This window comes from Clarias gariepinus, chromosome 13 (assembly GCF_024256425.1).
Source record: "Clarias gariepinus isolate MV-2021 ecotype Netherlands chromosome 13, CGAR_prim_01v2, whole genome shotgun sequence".
Classification (NCBI taxonomy): Eukaryota; Metazoa; Chordata; class Actinopteri; order Siluriformes; family Clariidae; genus Clarias; species Clarias gariepinus.
In genome coordinates, this window is record NC_071112.1 from 3,650,552 (window position 1) to 3,668,740 (window position 18,189).

The 18,189-nt window shown below is 41.3% G+C and overlaps 1 protein-coding gene across 8 annotated transcripts in view; it reads right to left on the reverse strand.

The window, feature by feature from the left end:
• Positions 1-1,324: 1,324 nt before the first annotated feature.
• Positions 1,325-18,189, reverse strand: part of rps6ka1 (ribosomal protein S6 kinase a, polypeptide 1) — an 87,801-nt gene continuing 70,936 nt past the window's right edge. For all 8 annotated transcript variants that reach the window (XM_053509416.1, XM_053509415.1, XM_053509419.1 and 5 more), the window contains 18 exons: positions 16,867-16,947; positions 15,785-15,864; positions 15,353-15,459; positions 13,895-13,932; positions 12,717-12,859; positions 12,481-12,551; positions 11,224-11,312; positions 10,853-10,917; positions 10,264-10,366; positions 8,186-8,316; positions 7,543-7,668; positions 7,324-7,413; positions 6,774-6,932; positions 6,397-6,558; positions 5,689-5,765; positions 5,447-5,564; positions 4,109-4,246; positions 1,325-3,799 (listed from right to left, as the gene is read on the reverse strand). In XM_053509416.1, coding sequence (XP_053365391.1) covers positions 3,677-3,799; positions 4,109-4,246; positions 5,447-5,564; positions 5,689-5,765; positions 6,397-6,558; positions 6,774-6,932; positions 7,324-7,413; positions 7,543-7,668; positions 8,186-8,316; positions 10,264-10,366; positions 10,853-10,917; positions 11,224-11,312; positions 12,481-12,551; positions 12,717-12,859; positions 13,895-13,932; positions 15,353-15,459; positions 15,785-15,864; positions 16,867-16,947 — 1,901 coding nt within the window. In that variant the 3' untranslated portion in view covers positions 1,325-3,676. The remainder of the gene's footprint in view (positions 3,800-4,108; positions 4,247-5,446; positions 5,565-5,688; positions 5,766-6,396; positions 6,559-6,773; positions 6,933-7,323; positions 7,414-7,542; positions 7,669-8,185; positions 8,317-10,263; positions 10,367-10,852; positions 10,918-11,223; positions 11,313-12,480; positions 12,552-12,716; positions 12,860-13,894; positions 13,933-15,352; positions 15,460-15,784; positions 15,865-16,866; positions 16,948-18,189) is intronic.

Consider the following 18,189-nt stretch of genomic DNA (forward strand, 5'->3'; position numbering starts at 1 on the left):
TCTTTAAACTCCCACACACTTGACACTCAGAACCTCAAACACACCCACACGCCTGTCAGAACGGATGATGCAGCTTCTGCTCTATGGAGTCTACAGTCTACAAACTACTGCTGGCAAAAATCTGCCCCCTTCTCTTTCACACCACGTGTCGTTTCTGCAGGTGTTTGATCTGACCACTGCTTTGAGTACTGCAGTATTTTTGAGGTTTATTAAATGTACAGTATTACTGGAGTGAGCTATAAAAATGGTAAAAATGCTATGGATAAACTGTTAATGTTAAATAAATAAATAAATAAATAAAATAGAGGTGCCTGCATTTACATTTAAGGCATTTGGGAGTATTTATTAGGATGAGGACCTAGACAGGATTTAACAAGGATTTAAAAATCTTTATTTTCTTATATTCTTATTTTTCTTATATTATTATAAATATTAAATTCATTTTACAGCTAGAAGTTTTTTTTCCATATTTTTCTATATTTCTAATTTGTAAAAAAAAATCTCTTAATTCATTAATGCTCAGTTTTCTGGGATTTTTAAGGGCGGGCCATCGTGTCTTTGAGCCCAGGTTCGACTCCCTCTTTGCTCTTGTCAAACAAACCGAGGACAAAATCTGTGTAGTCCAGTAAGTGAGACACTTGAGCTCATGAGGTTGATTCAGTCCATCCTCTGTGAGCTGAGTCGGACAGGTTAGTGCAGAGAAAGCACTAATAATGTGCAAGTGATGCTGGAACGCTGTTTCAGCTGATGCTCTCGATTTATCGCAGGTGTGTTAGAGTTAAAGCGATAATAAGCGATTTTGACTCAAGCTCGTAAATAAACGTTGTGCTGCATAAGCACTGTCAATTAATGCTATACTTAAATTTATCATTTTTTTTCCTCATCTTGGGTTTTCAGTCAGTACAAGTTTAGGGCAGAAAAATATTATCCATAAAGTCCAGATCAGACACTGACGCTGTTCCAGATCATCCCAAAGGTGCTCAGTAGGGTTGAGGTCAAGGCTCTAGGCTGGATAATCAGGTTCCAACTAATATGTCTTTAAGGAACGTCGAAGCTTAAAGCATATAAAAGCATTTTGTCCAATATATAAAAGCAAGTTTGTCCAATTAAATTCACAATCATTGAAAAGAGGTTCTTTATTATTTGTGTATTTCCTTCTCCGGTCTTCTTCTAGGACACTTTTTTTTGGCTTGTCTTATAAAATTTTAAAACAGCTGTTTTACCTTTTTTAATAAAAAAAAATAATAATCACAACAAAAAATCATTAAAATGTATTGTGGACTCTCAAACAGTATAGCACAGAAAGTGAGAGACTGAGAAAGTGGAGGGCAGAAAAACTGACTTTAATAGAAAGACATCAGGACTCGGAGTCTGGACCCAGACCTGACTCTGGTTCTCCAGTGAACAAGAACATACACTCTAGAAGACGGTCATCCCAGGAACACGTGTACACGCATAGAAACGCACACAGAAAAGCACCGCACACCCCGCGGGATCAGTGTCACAACCTGTTTCAGTGTTACAGCCCACATCAAAGAAATCACCCCATCCTTCTTACTATAAAGAGACATTTTTAGATTTTTACTCTTTTTGTTTTTTTTCTTTTAAACAGAAGACATGAAAGCAAGTGACACATTAGGTCAAATCTCTGACATTTAAAGTAGGAAAGAAGTCTTAGACCAAACTTCCAGCCAGTTTTCTTCTGAACACAAGAAACAAAATATATAGATCGTATACTTTAACAACATATACAGTACAAAGGACCTTCGTGTAGTTTCTCGGCCATGAAACACCAGCAGCTGTCACACAAACAACAATTCAATACCTGTATCTAATCGAGTCATTTGCTGGAGATTCAGTGATTCAGTGGAGTCATGTAGTAAAAAGTGATTCAATATTAAAAACAAATAGGGTAAAAGGTTTTTAAGGGAATCATTAGGAGTGATTCATTACTTTAACTGAACCTTTAACTTAATAGTGATTCATTATGCATTTTTTTGTCTTAATGATTTCATACAAATAATTTCATACTGAATCACTTTAAAATGATTCAGCCTTATTGGACACTGCAAATCAGCTGATCAAATAGATTTTTTTATTATTTGGAAAAAGGTGCATCAAAAATGCATGAAGTAAAAACCTTCAACTGAGAAAAAACTTCTTCCTCTCCTGCATGGCTTGGCCAAAATGGAAAGTAAAGCTGAATCGTTTTTTCGGGGTTCAGATTGTTTTGTAGGCAGTTGAGGATTTAAAAAATATAGGACCGGACAGCACGCATGTCCCTCCTACAGTGGGGTGTGTGTGTGTGTGTGTGTTTATGCCTTTAGGTGTTTGCATTTACAGTAGATGGAAATCTGGGAGACGCTTAGCAATGTCGCGGCAGCTTCCCAGCTCCTTTGAGATCGTCAAGGACTCAGATACACAAGTTTGCACTCCGGTCTGGGAAGAGTTTGTCTATTTCCTAAGTGTGTGTGACAGCAAAGAATCAATCTTTACACTTTCATGACTGGCATCTGAACACAAGAAGAGGAGATTATTTATAAAAAAAAAAAAAGAACAACAACAACAAAAAAACGATCAAACAAAAAACCCTCCACCACACCAACAAAGTCCTGCAGTCACTTCTCTGTCTTTCTGTCTCTTCCCTTTTGTTTCCTGATTTGCACCCAGCATGCTTTTATAAAATGATTTTATTTTACTTTTCTTTGACAGTACGAACAAAACAACAGAACCAGAAGCAACCAACAACGAAAAAACACAAAGGGACAGTAGTCAATATCCAGAAAAATCACACTTTTGAAAAATACAAGACTTTAAGCATGCCACTACAGAGCTTCAGGCTTTGGGAGATTTCATTCATCATCATCATCATTTTTTCATATGATTAAAAAATGTTTTTTTTTTTGTTTTTGTTTTAACAAAACACACCCGAACCCTGTGCAAAAGTGCGTCACGAAGCAATGTGCAGCATGGCGAAGCAACGACACGGCAATTTACACATCAGCAGCCATGCAAAAACTACCCACCTGTACCCACAATGCACTTGGTCAGAGTCTTAATGTACATGCTTTTATATCTGTAGCAATGGAGGAGCCGTCCCAAACAAAATAGAAGAAGAAGAAAAACAAAACAAAACTTGCAAACACTCCCAGTCTGTGTTTAGTCTTTTTGTCGTCCAGACTCGAACAGATTTATCCGCTTACATTAAACGAAGCGAGCGAACGAGAGAGAGAACAAAAAAATGAAAAGCAAAAACAAACCCACATCAAAAGACGAACGAAAAAGAAAATTAAAGGAACAAAACAGCAGGACTGCAAACAGGCCAGCGATATCGAGTGTATCCTAACAGGAGCTCTATCTGGCACTCTCGTACACGTATACACTCACACACACAAACACACACACACGGACAGAATACTGAAATCCCAGCACTCCGTTCTCCAGCTGCCAATCACAGCCACTGTCGAGTTTGATTGACAGCTTGTCTAAGCTCCGTGAGCCTGCTGATGGCACGTGCGAGGTGAAGAGAGCGTTTTCAGTCCACAGAGCTTCAGCGTGGCTTTCCTTACAGTACTGCTTTTGTTCTCGTCAGTGGTGCTCTCCTTCTCTCTCTCTCTCTCTTCTTCTCTTTTTCTTGCTCTCTCTCTCTCTCTCTCTCGGGGTGCTCTCCGTGGATCTACAGAGAGGTGGAGGGCAGCTTTTTGACACGTCTCTGGGCGAGAAATGAGGACTCGATGGGTTTGAGTTCAGGGGTGGGCTGGGAACTCTTCAGGGCCGAGTAGGTGGCGGCCATCGCCCCCTGTCAGAAAGAGAGAAAGAGAGAGAGAGAGAGAGAGAGAGAGAGAGAAGGAATAAACGGTGGTCAGAGAAAACCTTCTGGACGTCACTGAGAAATTCTTATAAATCAGGACATTTATTCTGAGTTGTAACGAGGTCAGTGTGTAGGCTGAGAGAGAGAGCAAGACTGACTCTTGTGAGAGTCTCACTATAAAGACATCATATAAAGGCAGGGATAGATTAGTAAACTCCTCCTACCTCACCAGGTCCAACACCCCTAGCGGAGTGTTTAGGGTTTAGGGATCAGTGTGTAGGGACTAAAGGGCTTTACCTTCACCAGTTTGGCGTCCTGGTGCTGCAGCTGGCTGTTAGGGAGCTGATCTCTCTGTACAATCCACTGGTGTTTAAGCACCTGCCGGGCTGTTAGTCTCTGATGAGGGTCCACATGGAGCATCTTAGATACCAGATCCTACACACACACACACACACACACACACACACACACACACAGCATATTAGCATCTTAGACACCAGATCCTATACACACAGACACGCACACACACTCATACATACATACATACACCTACACATACACACACACGCGCGCACCCACTCACGCGCGCACCCACTCACGCGCGCGCACCCACTCACGCGCGCGCACCCACTCACGCGCGCGCACCCACTCACGCGCGCGCACCCACTCACGCGCGCGCACCCACTCACGCGCGCGCACCCACTCACGCGCGCGCACACACTCACGCGCGCGCACACACTCATGCACGCAAGCACACACTCATGCACGCAAGCACACACACACACACACTCATGCACGCACGCACACACACACACACACTCATGCACGCAAGCACACACACACACACACTCATGCACGCAAGCACACACACACACACACTCATGCACGCAAGCACACACACACACACACTCATGCACGCAAGCACACACACACACACACTCATGCACGCAAGCACACACACACACACACTCATGCACACACACACTCATGCACATGCACGCACACACACACTCATGCACATGCACACACACACACACTCATGCACACACACACACACACACTCATGACGCAGCACACACACACACACTCATGCACACACGCACACACACACACTCATGCACGCACGCACACACACACACTCATGCACGCACGCACACACACACACTCATGCACGCACGCACACACACACACACTCATGCACGCACGCACACACACAGCTAGAGCAATACTGCATGATGTGTTAACAGTGATAAGTCAGTTTAGTTTATTGCTTATGAAGATGTGATGAAGCTGAATAACACTTAGACACCTGCAGTGTGAGCGTCTGCTCGGTGTGTAACGCTCTCCTTTAACCCTAATCGATACACGAAATGTGTGTGTGTATGAGTGTGTGTGTGTATGAGTATGAGTGTGTGTGTGTGTATGAGTGTGTGTGTGTGTGTATGAGTGTGTGTGTGTGTGTGTGTGTGTATGAGTGTGTGTGTGTGTGTGTGTGTATGAGTGTGTGTGTGTGTGTGTGTATGAGTGTGTGTGTGTGTGTATGAGTGTGTGTGTGTGTGTGTGTATGAGTGTGTGTGTGTGTGTGTGTGTATGAGTGTGTGTGTGTGTGTATGTATGAGTGTGTGTGTGTGTCACCTTGGCTGCATCAGACACCGCGTCCCAGTTGCCCCCGGTCAGGGTGAAATGTCCGCTCCCTATCCTGCCCAAGATCTCCTCTGGCGAGTCCTCTGGACCGTTAGCGAAAGGCGTGAAACTGGAAGAGAGAGAGAGAGAGAGATCATGTGAGTGTTGATATTTGTTTTTGTGTGTGTTCATTAGAGTGTGAGGACGGTGATGAGTATGTAAGACAGGTGGTGTGTAAGAAATTGTGCGCTCACCCTGCTAACATGGTGTACAGCAACACTCCCAGACTCCAAATGTCACACGCTTCATCATAACCCTGCCTCTTTAGCACCTACAGTCACACACACACACACACACACACACACACACACACACACACACACACACACACACACACACACACAAAAATTGTTAAAGGACACATGGAGAAAAAAAACACTGCTACAGCAATGCTCCAGTAAGAAATCTTATTAAATAGATCTTCTTATTTTCTTCAGGAGAACTACAGTACAAACGGCGTTCAGGTCAATCCTGGACTTTTGAAAGTTATAATCCCCTGCTACGCTAATGCTTTTATCCCAGTGTTTCACTAGTGCTTGGATACTATTACTAAGGTATGATCGGACTTCCTGTCTGAAACACCGGCCTCCCAGGAACTCCTTTAAAAAAACAAACATGTGGAAATCTCTTAAAGCAAGCTCAGGACTGTACTCAGTTTCTTATCCATACTTTACATATAAACATTACATATAATCTTGTCATTGCTATGGGCAGTTTTTGCATCTTTTGGTAATAATTTGCTTATAATAATTGAATGTAAAAAGTTCTTAGGCTACATGACAACGCTAAAGCCCTAAACATGAATATTTACAGAGCAGAGAGAGAGAGAGAGAGAGAGAGAGAAAGACATTTACTCTGTAATTGACTGCATTTGGGGGATATTTTTGGGGCCAACGCTTTACCTCAGGGGCGACAAAGTTGGCGGTGTAGCAGGGAGTCATCAGGAGACCGTTGTCCGCACGGAGCTGTTTAGCGAAACCGAAGTCACAGATACGCAGAGACTCTGGATTTCCAGATTCATCAACATACAGGATGTTACTCGGCTTCAGGTCTCTGTGTACTACCTGCAGACAGACAGCCAGACAGACGGACAGACAGACAGAGTTTGAGTCTACAATAATGCAGGGCTCAGGTAATCATGCTGTAATTGATCCTGGTGAAAAAATTTGATTATGTGCGTGTGTGTGTGTGTGTATGTGTTGGTGCTCTGATTTTCGCAGGTTGTTGAGAGTAAACTGAGTTGATACAATTGATTGCGCGTGTGTGTGTGTGTTCTAACCCCCTGAGAGTGCAGATACTCCACAGTCTTGGTGATGGTGTGCAGCACGGCGCTGGCCTCTCTCTCAGAGAACGCCTTCTGTTTGAGGATTCGATCGAGCAGCTCCCCGCCTCGCATCAGCTCCGTCACCAGGAAAACCAACTTCCCGTTATCATACACCTGCACATACACATACACAACTTCAATATGCACAGACAACTTTTTAAAAAACCTAAGCCTACATTAGTACAAGGGCCGTTCGAATCAAACCAGGACTCTTGATGGACCTAATGACATTTATAGAAGATTTTATACATGGTATACAAACATGTTTCACAATGTGAATTGTAACTAACTAAAGTCAATTGTGGGAATATTGCTGTGCTACAGTATAAAAGGAACACGACTAACGGGGCACGCACTTATAGGAAAATAATCAACTCTTTGATTAGAGTTTATTCTTGATTATCATCGATCAGTTTAATTCCTTACATGTTTTACTTAAACTGGGTGCGAGATATAAACAACATGTTTATGATATGTCTTTTTTTGGTCTTCAATGTGTACTTACATCTTTGAGCGTGATGATGTTGGGGTGTTGGCCGTACCGCAACAGGATCTCGATCTCTTCAGAAGGATCGGTGTTTGTTTTATCGATTACCTTCAGCACAAATTACACTTATTACTCATTAATATCAACAACCACATTAACAATCTACTGACATCCTCTGAGTGTCTAAGTCACGGCAGTGTGTGTGTGTGTGTGTGTGTGTGTGTATTAGGGACAGACCTTGACTGCGTATTCCGTGTTGGTGGCTTTATGGACGCAACGCTTGCACACAGAGAAAGAGCCCATGCCGATGTCCTCTTTCAGCACGTATCCATCGTTGAACACGGTGTTCTTACCATGCAGCTGCTGCTCTCAAACACACACACACACACACATTAATAATATACCATAAAAAAATAAGTGCACGCATACAGAGTGTTTCATCAATATTGCATTAAAACAAGCTTGCATAATGCTCTTTTATGTTTCTCGAACCGAAATACACTAATCCTGCACAGCTCAGCTGAATGTGAACTTTTATTTTCCCTGTACAAACATCTCCATCTAGTGGTAACCGAGAGCAACTTCATGCTCATGAGTATAAGTGTTTCCTGCTGGTTCACATCTGCTGTTCCAGCCAGCGATGTTTATTCTGTACATGGCGTTTATTTTACCCCACTGATACGGAACGAGTGGCTGCTGTGCTTTTATTTCCATTTCACTTCCTTTTTTTTTTTTTAAATAATTACATTAGATTTTTTTTACATCAATGAGCTGCACACGAATCGAATGATGCAATAATACAAGGAAATAGAAAAATTCTAAAGACAGCGAGGAGGCGGAGTTTCGCAAATGAGGTCTTACACACACACAGATCGCTCACCTGGACCACAGGGTGAGGAGGGGGCTGCGGCGTCTCCTCCGTGCCCTCCTCCTCCAGCAGCGCCGTGGCTATGAAACTGAAGCCGCGGAAGAGCTGATGAGCTCCGGCACTCGGGGGAATACCTGGGGAGTCTAACACACACACGTACACAAACTTCCAAATGTATAACTTCAGTACAGATAAATTTACAGCAAACAACAACAGTACAACTCCCTTTACAGACCTTGATTACCATATAAGGAGATTATAATCTAGACTGTAGATCTTTTGGTCAGATGTTACTTTGATGTACTGAGTTATAATTACAAGCATTTCATAAGCGTCAAAGGTTTTTATTGACAATTACATTCAGTCTATGCAACACCTTTGCCACATCCTGATCAATTGTTGTCAGAATTTGTGGGTTTTTGTTTGTTCACCTGCCTCTTGAGGATCGACCACAAGTTCTTAATTGGATTAAGGTCTGTGGAGTTTCCATTCTGAGCTCCATTATGCTGGAAAAGGCATTTGTTCATCACCAAACTGTTCTTGGATGTTTGTTCTTGTCTTTATTCATGGCTGTGATCTTGTGATTCTACCTCTGGATATCGTAGTAACATCTGACAAAATGATCTAAACACACTGAAACATCAGACTTGATGCAAATGAATGAAAATTAATATTTGTGTCAGACTCAACACCTCTGGCCACGGCTATAGAACTGTTTCTGGACCTTCTTTTTTTTGTGGAAAAAAGTTATTTTCTAAAGTCATCACTAGAGAACAGGATTGGTGGGCTTCTTCATTAAAAGAGTGACGCACGTCTGATGATTAAATACTGAATTAAACCCGTCCTTTATAGACCTGGTCTCTGGCATTCTCACTAGCTACATAGATATGGACAATATTTTATCACTCCGGATGAAATGATTCAGATTTAAGATCACAGTTTAACTGTTTCACATACTAAAAAGGATTAGGTCCCAGTTTTCATCCCAATGAAACTTCCTTCCGATCGGGTCAGTGCTGACTGCACTGTAATTTATATTTATCTTATATACTTTTAACTGTTTTATTATGTTTTTAAATCAAATTTTAAATAGGTTTAAAAGTTCATTGCTATGATTTTTTTTTATCTTATTTTATTATTACAGTGGAACATTCGATTACGAGCACAATTTGTTCTGTAAGTGGGCTCGTATTTCAAAACACTCGTAAACCAAATAAAATTTTCCCATAAGAAATGATGAAAACTCAAATTATTCGTTCCACAGCCCCCAATAAATAAAGAGGAAAACTATTGGCTCAGTTGTGATCACGTGACGCTGGCGTCAAACCAAGAAGCGCATGCGTGATACTCGGTACTCGTAAACCAAGACTTGTTCATTTTCCAAGTCAAAATTTATTTAAAATATTTCCTCATCTTGCGGAACACTCGCAAAACGTGTTACTCGCAATCCAAGGTTTTACTGTATTTTCTTCTCTTTTATGTAAAGCACTTTGACTTACTATTGTGGCTGAAATGTGAAATGTGCTACACAAATAAACTTGCCTTGATATTCTAAAGTGGAAATATAAAGTAAATCTCTGAAGTTTCTCAGGACAGTCCACCAGCTCCATAGTTTATCCTCCTCACTTTTGGAGGGTTTTACACAGTAACACCCCCCTGTTATAATTCCAATCTCCATCTCCCCCAGTCACGGGTTATTGATTCCGCCAGTCGCTGAAGATACTGTATACTGTATGTCATGTGTTGGTTGAATAATTAAACAAATTCTAATCGGTTGATGATAAATGCTGTTTGTGTAGCTGTATCACAAAAAGCATAATCACTGCAGGTCGTGCTGGATATCAGCACGGCCGCGATATCCTTGATTCACCACTTTTGCTCCTCCTGCCTGTGCTGATATTCAGCACAATAGCACTCGCTGTCGTGTAGTTTAACTGACAATGGAATTATATTCTGTATATATTCCTTAATCACTGTCTGCTCCTAGTGAGCTTTAAATGTGTGTTTAAGGTGTAATCTCTGACTTTTACACAGTCCTGTATATAACCTGGTAATGTTTTATTTCTACACTTGACACTCGAGCCTCTCACCTTTAGGGGTGCGTGAGGTGAACTCGGAGTCGAAGTAGAAGGTGTCGTCGGGTCGAGCCACGGCTGGTTTAAACGGTGGCTTGATCTCCCGACGAAAGAGTTTCTGAAACATGAAACAGAGGACAGACGTTAATAATGTTAATAAGCCGAGAGCGCTTTATACCTGACACACAGACACAAAGTGAGAATGCATAATAACTCTAATGTCCTGAACATTCCACGACATTAAATACAGACATAACCAGACAGGTTATGACGTTATTTATTTATTGTACACAAAAAGCTGTGATACCAGAAGAATGCTGATGATTGCTTAATTAATGCTGTAGAGGACTAATTATGTTCGTTATACAGTCTTGCCCCGCCCTTAATCATTCTTTATGTGATGATGCACGGTCTGTACAAATTTAAAAGCTATTTGTTCACTACATTAGTCTTGTAGTTTGTGTTTAACGGGTTAGAAAAACTGATTAGCATTTAAAGTTTCATGCAATTTGACCTGAACTCACTTTAACCTCACAGTTATAATCTAAACGCATGTAAACAGGGGAAAAAATTATCGAACAATTTAAAAAAATTGTAATCTTACGTTCCAGTCAATAGTTGAGAAGAAGCAGTGTCGTTTGATTTCCTCAGCACCGTCTGGACCTGAGCCTGAAATCAGTCAGTAACATAAACACAAATCAGAATTCAATTGATAATGCATTTTGCGCACACTGTATGTGTGTGTGTGTGTGTGTCTGTGTGTGTGTGTACATGCATGAAGTGGACCGTTAGTGAGAACCCTCACAAACACATGACATTGTATTAAAACATTAAGACACGGTGTTTCCTTTTGGTTACTGATGTCAACTTAATGCTGCATTAATAACTGTGTCAGCTAAAGTATCTTTAAAGGACAGTAAGACGAAAGAGCGAAAGTGTGTGTGTGTGTATTTTTGTGTGTGTAGGGGATGTTACCTAATCTGTTGGTGGGGTTTCTCTTGAAAAGTGCTCTTAGCAGGCTCTGAGCTTCAGCACTTAGAAACTGGGGCATTCCTAACCGCGCCCTACAGACAAAGGGACAGAGACACAGGGACAGAGACACAGGGACAGAGACACAGGGACAGAGACACAGGGACAGAGACACAGGGACAGAGACACAGATAGAAAGAGAGAGAGACAGACAGAGACACACATGGACAAAAACAGAGGAGAAAGAGCAGAAGAAAACATTAGAAAATAAGAATCAGTTTAAATTTAAAAGGCATGTTAAACAGCACCTATTATGCAAAATTCACTGTTTAGTCATGTGGAGACGTTCAGAAAGGATCTCCAGTGTGAATAATAATAAAAAAAAAATAAAAAAAAAAAAAAAATCCCTGCTGTTTGTCCTATGTAGATTTTTCTCCTATTGTGACCTCATATAAGAAGTACTCCAGTCGTTCTCTGGAGGCGTGGCTCTGCAGTAACTCATTTACATAAACACAAAAAAAAAAAAAAAAACACATTTGCAGGAGGAGTGAAATAAATTATCTTTAAAGAAATAGGAAATATATATGGAACCTTTAAAGGATTAAATGAAGAGACTGATGCTGAGCAGTTTTACGCTGGATTACTTCATTCCATGAACATAATCCTAACATTAGTGGAACATTTGTAAAACCATATCTGTGAAAACAAAATCAAGTCCAACCTCCAAGTTTTTGGCCTGTCTGAACCCAATCGAGGCCCAAGAAACACACCCTCACACACACAGAAACTACTGCATCAGTCGATCCCACGGAGATCCAGCCTTATAGTTTCTGCTTCATGAATAACTCAAAAGGTTCCTGAAACTACAGGCCAGGAACTTAAAGTGTTCCTGTAAAACACTGCTGCAGGGGTGATCCGTTTTTCCTTTTAAAGAAGGAAGACTGAAGAACAAGGATGGGGCTAAAAATATTAAAGATGAATCATGAATATTATGTTTGGAGAGAAATAGAGGGTGGGGCAGAGCGGATGTGAGAGGGTAAAGGCGGAAAAAAAAACAACGGGTTCTGTTTCATGTTTCTGTTCATTTCCGTATTGGAAATTGAGTGCGTTTTTGATTCTAATCGTCTAAAAACTCTTGAGATTTAACCTCTGATTAGGTAAGAAATGCACCTAGTGAGAGTGTCCCATCTGTGAACGACGCAAGAGCAACGTTTTAACTGCAGCTCTCTCTGCTTTATGTTACAGATTAAAATTTCAGCTTACTTTAGGATGAGGTTCATCGTTTCCTTACGGTCCTTCCCTTGGAAAGGTAGAGATCCTGTGAGCATCTCAAACTAGACACACACACACACAAAACATTTTGAACAAAGAGAGCATTAATAACTTTTTTTTCATTTCATGCTCAAGTAAATATTTTTTTTTCCTTAAATTAAAATCTTTTACAGGAGACTTAGGATCGAATAAAAAAAATAAATAAATAAAAAAAACACCCTGCGTACCATTAGTACCCCGAATGACCACCAGTCGGCGCTGTGGATGTGGCCCTGCCTGTTCACCACCTCGGGGGCCATGTACTCCACCGTCCCACAGAACGAGTAAGCCTTCTTCTCGTGGTCTATGGACTCCTTACACAAGCCGAAATCTGCACAAAGACAGGAGTGAAGAGTCACTGTGGGTGGAGCAAGCGGTAAATGCCTGAGGTGTGGAATAAAAACACGATCGTAATGATATTCAGTGTTAAAAACAATACACATGACTCAGAGCAAGGCGTGACCTGATCATCAGATAACTGTTTATCCATGTGGTTCCCATCATTCGTAAGTATTTTACAAGGGATGCTCAAGTCAAACCAGGACTTTTGATTGTGCAGAATTTATCATCTATATAATTTATTTCCCTTTATATAATCTCCTGCTACACTAATGCACTTATCCCAGTGTTACACTAGTGTTTGGACACCATCAAGGTAGAAAGTCTTCTCAGTACACACTATATTGTACACACGATCGGACCACCTGATTCGCGTCTGGAACGCCGGCCTTCCAGGAACTCCCTTCTTCGTCTTTCAGCATTTCCCATTCAGGGGTCGCCCTCAGCGAATCATCTGCCTCCATCTGACTCTAAACCAACTAACTTTATGTCTTTTCTCACTACATCTAAAGAAATCCTCCTAGGAACTCCTTTAATGGACCAAATACGTGGCTGGGGGCAAAAGAAATGCTATCATAAGTCCTGGTTTGACTTGAACACACCTCGTAGATTTTTATAACTTTCTTGCTAACTTGTAAAAAAAAAAAAGAAAAATGATTGTGGGTTTAGCTATGACTTGTATGTGTTATTTCACTATTACTGTAACACCTGAATAGATTTAATCTAAACCTTAATCACTCGACTAAACCAGGAGAAGCGCTGCTGATACGAAGTGTTCAAATTTTGTCTTTTTTGGGGGGTAGAAAGTTCAGGACAATAAATAAACAAACTAACAAATAAATACGGTTATACAAATTCTATATGAATTGTAATTCCCCTGATGTAACAAAAAAAAAAAGACATTTTATAGTAGTGTGCAAAAGTCTTGACCCCCCTTCCCCAATAAAAAAAACAACCTCAGCAGCATTGATCTACAGTATAAGCATAGTGGGTGTGTGTGTGGGTGTGTGTGTGTGTGTGTGTGTACCTGTGAGTTTGATGTGCCCCTCTTCATCTAACAGGATGCTGAAACAGATCAGCAGGTTGAGATAAGGTGAGTAAATACAAGAATAACACCTTTTCTCTCTCTCTCTCTCACACACACACACACACACACACCTATTAAAATGCAAACCTGAAAGTTGCATATAATTTTAAAAAGAGTTTTCTAGTCATTTGTGTATCTGTGTGTGTGTGTGTGTATCCGTGTGTGTGTGCGTGCGCGCAGAGTTGCAGCTGCACCACAGCAGCAAGTGCAATGAGAAAAAAAAAAGAAAAACAACAGGAACAATCGAGAAAAAAGAATGAAGAAAATCAGAGAGAGTTAAAACATAACTAAGAGCGTGGTAGTGCTGAGTAAAGAAACCACACACACACAATCACACCCACTACACACTGATCCTGTGATGTACTGCAGCACAGGATGAAACGCTGCCCGCCCTCCGCTTTGATTACACCCGCGACATCAATAACACTTATTAACGATAACATTTATTCTCTGTGGTGGCGGATCCATGTCTGAAAATGATGTCACATGCTCCCTGAACCACTTTCCGAAGCCTGTGAATCCTGGCACCATCGACCTGGAATATGTCTGTGCCATCAGGGGAGAAAAAAAAAACCTTCCTGGTCATTCAGTACATTCATGACTATCAGGAGCATAACACTGCCCCCTACAGGCTCGTACAGTGGGTATGATGGAACAGGGTAAATCTGGATTCATCAGAACACATGACTTTTTTTTCCCATCGCTTCACAGTCCGATTTTCACGCTCCCCAGCAAACTAAAGCCTCAATTAATCTCACTGATAAGGGTTGTTCTTAAGGCTACACAGCTGTTTAGTCCCAGTCCCTTGAAATCTTTTCTCGCATTGTGAATGTGGAAATGCTCTTACCTTCGCTATTAAACATACAGTAGATGATTTCATTTTGGACCTCTATCATATCATATTCTATATTATTATGCTACATACATTATTCAATTAAGTCCATCTCACCCGGTTTCTTTTTCCGTCTCCCACGTTAAACTCACGTCACTAATTTCCTTGCGCTGCTCCTGGCCTGCTCGAGTAACACGCGTCTATTCAGACAGAAACATTTCTACACTTTTCCTCTTCTACAGACTTTAATATAATGTCACATCCAACTGTGCTTCACTCTATCCTTTTATACAGGCGCGCTTCCTCACACTCCGTATGATCCGGGCCATTTCTGACATTTAAAAAATAAAAATAAAGAAAAAGAAACTCGTTTCTACTCAACTAAGGTTTTTTTTTTTTTTTTTTCAATCTACAAACTTTTACTCTTTGAGGCAACAGATGCAGATAATATCTCTTTGTAAACTAGTCGAGCCGAATAGAGGAAAAGAGAATGATACTCTGTGTGTGTGTGTGTGTGTGTGTGTGTGTGTGTGTGTGTGTGTGTGTGTGTGTGTGCTCTCTATTACTTTTCAGGCTTTAGGTCTCTGTAGATGATGCCAAGACCGTGCAGGTGATCCAGACCCAGAGCCAGTTCCGCTAGATAGAACTTCACGTCCTCTTCCGTAAACATAACCTGAAAAGGTGAAAACACACACACACACACACACACACACACACACACACACACACACACAAAGTCATTATACACAGACATACCCACAGAGTCATGAGACAAGCGCGAGTCTGTGAGAGTATTAGTAATAAGTTTTATTCCAGTGAAAAGAGAAATGAGAGCGATGAGTAGTACACAGAACAATCGTTTGAACTGTGTACGGAGTGTGTAAGAGGTTATAAAGTGTGTGTGGTTGACGAGCAGACACACACACTTTAATCTTCTAATGATGCCTTGACCAGCTGAGAGAGAGAGAGAGAGACGGAGAGAGTGAGAGAAACTGTACCTCTTTTGACAGTCTGGTGAAGAGATCACCTCCTCGTAGAAAATCCAGAATCAAATACAGCTTCCCTTCCGTCTGAAAGGCTACACACACACACACACACACACAGATTATGCTAAAATACTAAAAGCCATTTCTCGTCACTGTATCTGTTTGTCACCCATCCATCCATCCATCCATCCATCCATCCATTTACCATCTATCCATCCACTTACCCATTCATCCATCCACCTACCCCTCCATTAACTTACCCAACCATCCATCCTTCTATCTATATACATGCAAAGTCAGGTCTTCCACCCATTCCTCCATCTATCCATCCATCCATGAATCCAAACAATGAACAATGCATTTATCTATTCAACAGTCCTTACATCAGTCAGTCTACCTACTCATCCATCCATCCATCCAACCACCCATCCATTCATCCATCCATCTAACCACCCATCCATTCATCCATCCATCCAACCACTTACCCACCCACCCATCCATGCATCCACTTATCCATCCATGCATCCACTTATCCATCCATGCATCCACTTATCCATCCATGCTTTCACCCAACCATCCATTTATCCATCCATCCACTTACCCACCCACCCATCCATTCAACCAGAAATGCATCCACTTACTTTTCCACCCACCCATTCATCCAACCATCCACCCATCCATCCACTTGTCCATCCATCCACCTACCTCTCCATTAACCTACCTAACCATCCATCCATCCATAAACATTCAATGTCAGGACTTCCACCCATTCCTCCATCTATCCATCCAACCACTTACCCATCCATTCCTCCATCTATCCATCCAACCACTTACCCATCCATCCATCCATCCATCCATCCATTAATCTACCCCATCCATCTATATACATGCTATTTCAGGACTTCCACCCATTCCTCCATCCATCCATCCATCAATCCATCAATCCAACCAATGAACAATGCATCTATCTATTCAACAGTCCCTACATCAGTCTGTCTATCTACCCACCCATTCTTCCATCCATCCATCCAATGGGTAAAAAATGTTATAGAAGGAGAAAAGAAAGAAGAGAGAGTGAGCTGGATTTGACTTACCGTAGTGGAGTTTGACTACAAACGGGTGGTTGACATCTGCCAGGATATTTCGCTCCATTTTAGTCCGAACGCGATCACGCACTGTCGGAGAAAAGAAAAAAAAAGAAAAAGATGGAAAAGAGTATCAGATGATAAATGAACATCACGAGAAACACAGCTGATGTTCTAATATGTTTTAAAGAAATCAATGGTGTACATCAAATAAGGACAAACAGAAGCAAATAGAGGAGTGGAGCAGAGACAGTGACACGCCTCACCCCAAAACTACATCAAAAACTTACAATTAAAACAGATTCAGTCTGTGTGTGTAACCATTTGACTGGTTGTGTATCTGTTATGTTAATAATGTTGTAAACTTCTCTCTGTACTACTTTGCGTACAAAACATTGATCATCACTGATTAACTCAGCAGGTTAAAATGTAAAGGAAACTAAAGACTGGAAAATCAAACTAGGTGCTGTGAAAAGATTTTGGGGGACAAAAAAGGGACAAAATCTAAGCACTGTTCTCTACTGCAGATAAGAAATGTAGAACATGATGGCATTTGAGACAGTGAGTCATATACAGAACAGGATTCGTCTCAGCCATGTGAATCAGAGAGCTAGCACTGATGGTACAGATGTCATTTTCACTTGGCGGAGGGATTTCCCCTGAGATTTGAACTTGTGGTGTCGGGAGAGAACAGGTGAGAAACAATCTGGCGTAAACATGAAAGGCGCCATCGGTAGCACATTAGCAAGAGTAACTAGCACTTGTATTAAGTGCTGTTTTAAATAAAAACAAATAAATAATCAGTACAGTCTGAACACCTAAATCAGTACAGTCTGAGCCAATACAGCCGGATCTAAATGAAAAGCGAATGTATAAACTTTGATAAACTGTTCAATTGATAAATACAAGGGGTGTTCAAGTCAAAGTGGGACTTTCGATTGGGCAGAACGTTTTAACAGATCACAGATCTAAGAGTACAGTAAAAACTCTCATAAACTCTAGACACCAGAGCCATGATCAGATCGTCTGCTTCAAGTCTGATACGCTGGCCTCCCAGGAACTCCTTTAATGTTCCAATTATGTGGAAATGGTTTGGAGCTAAGCCAGGACCGTATAGGGGATGCACTGTAACAGTAACTCCCAGCCGAATTGCTGTAATGTGCAGAAAGTGGTGTTGGTAAATGATTGTGTGTACGGTTTCATCCCAAGTCTTTGGTTTGATTTGAACACTTCCTTCTTGGATTAGTCATGTAAACACTTGATCTGATTTCTCGCGCTTGTTGAGGAAGGTACACTGATCAAGGGCGTTGAAATATTGTTTATGTGAAATAC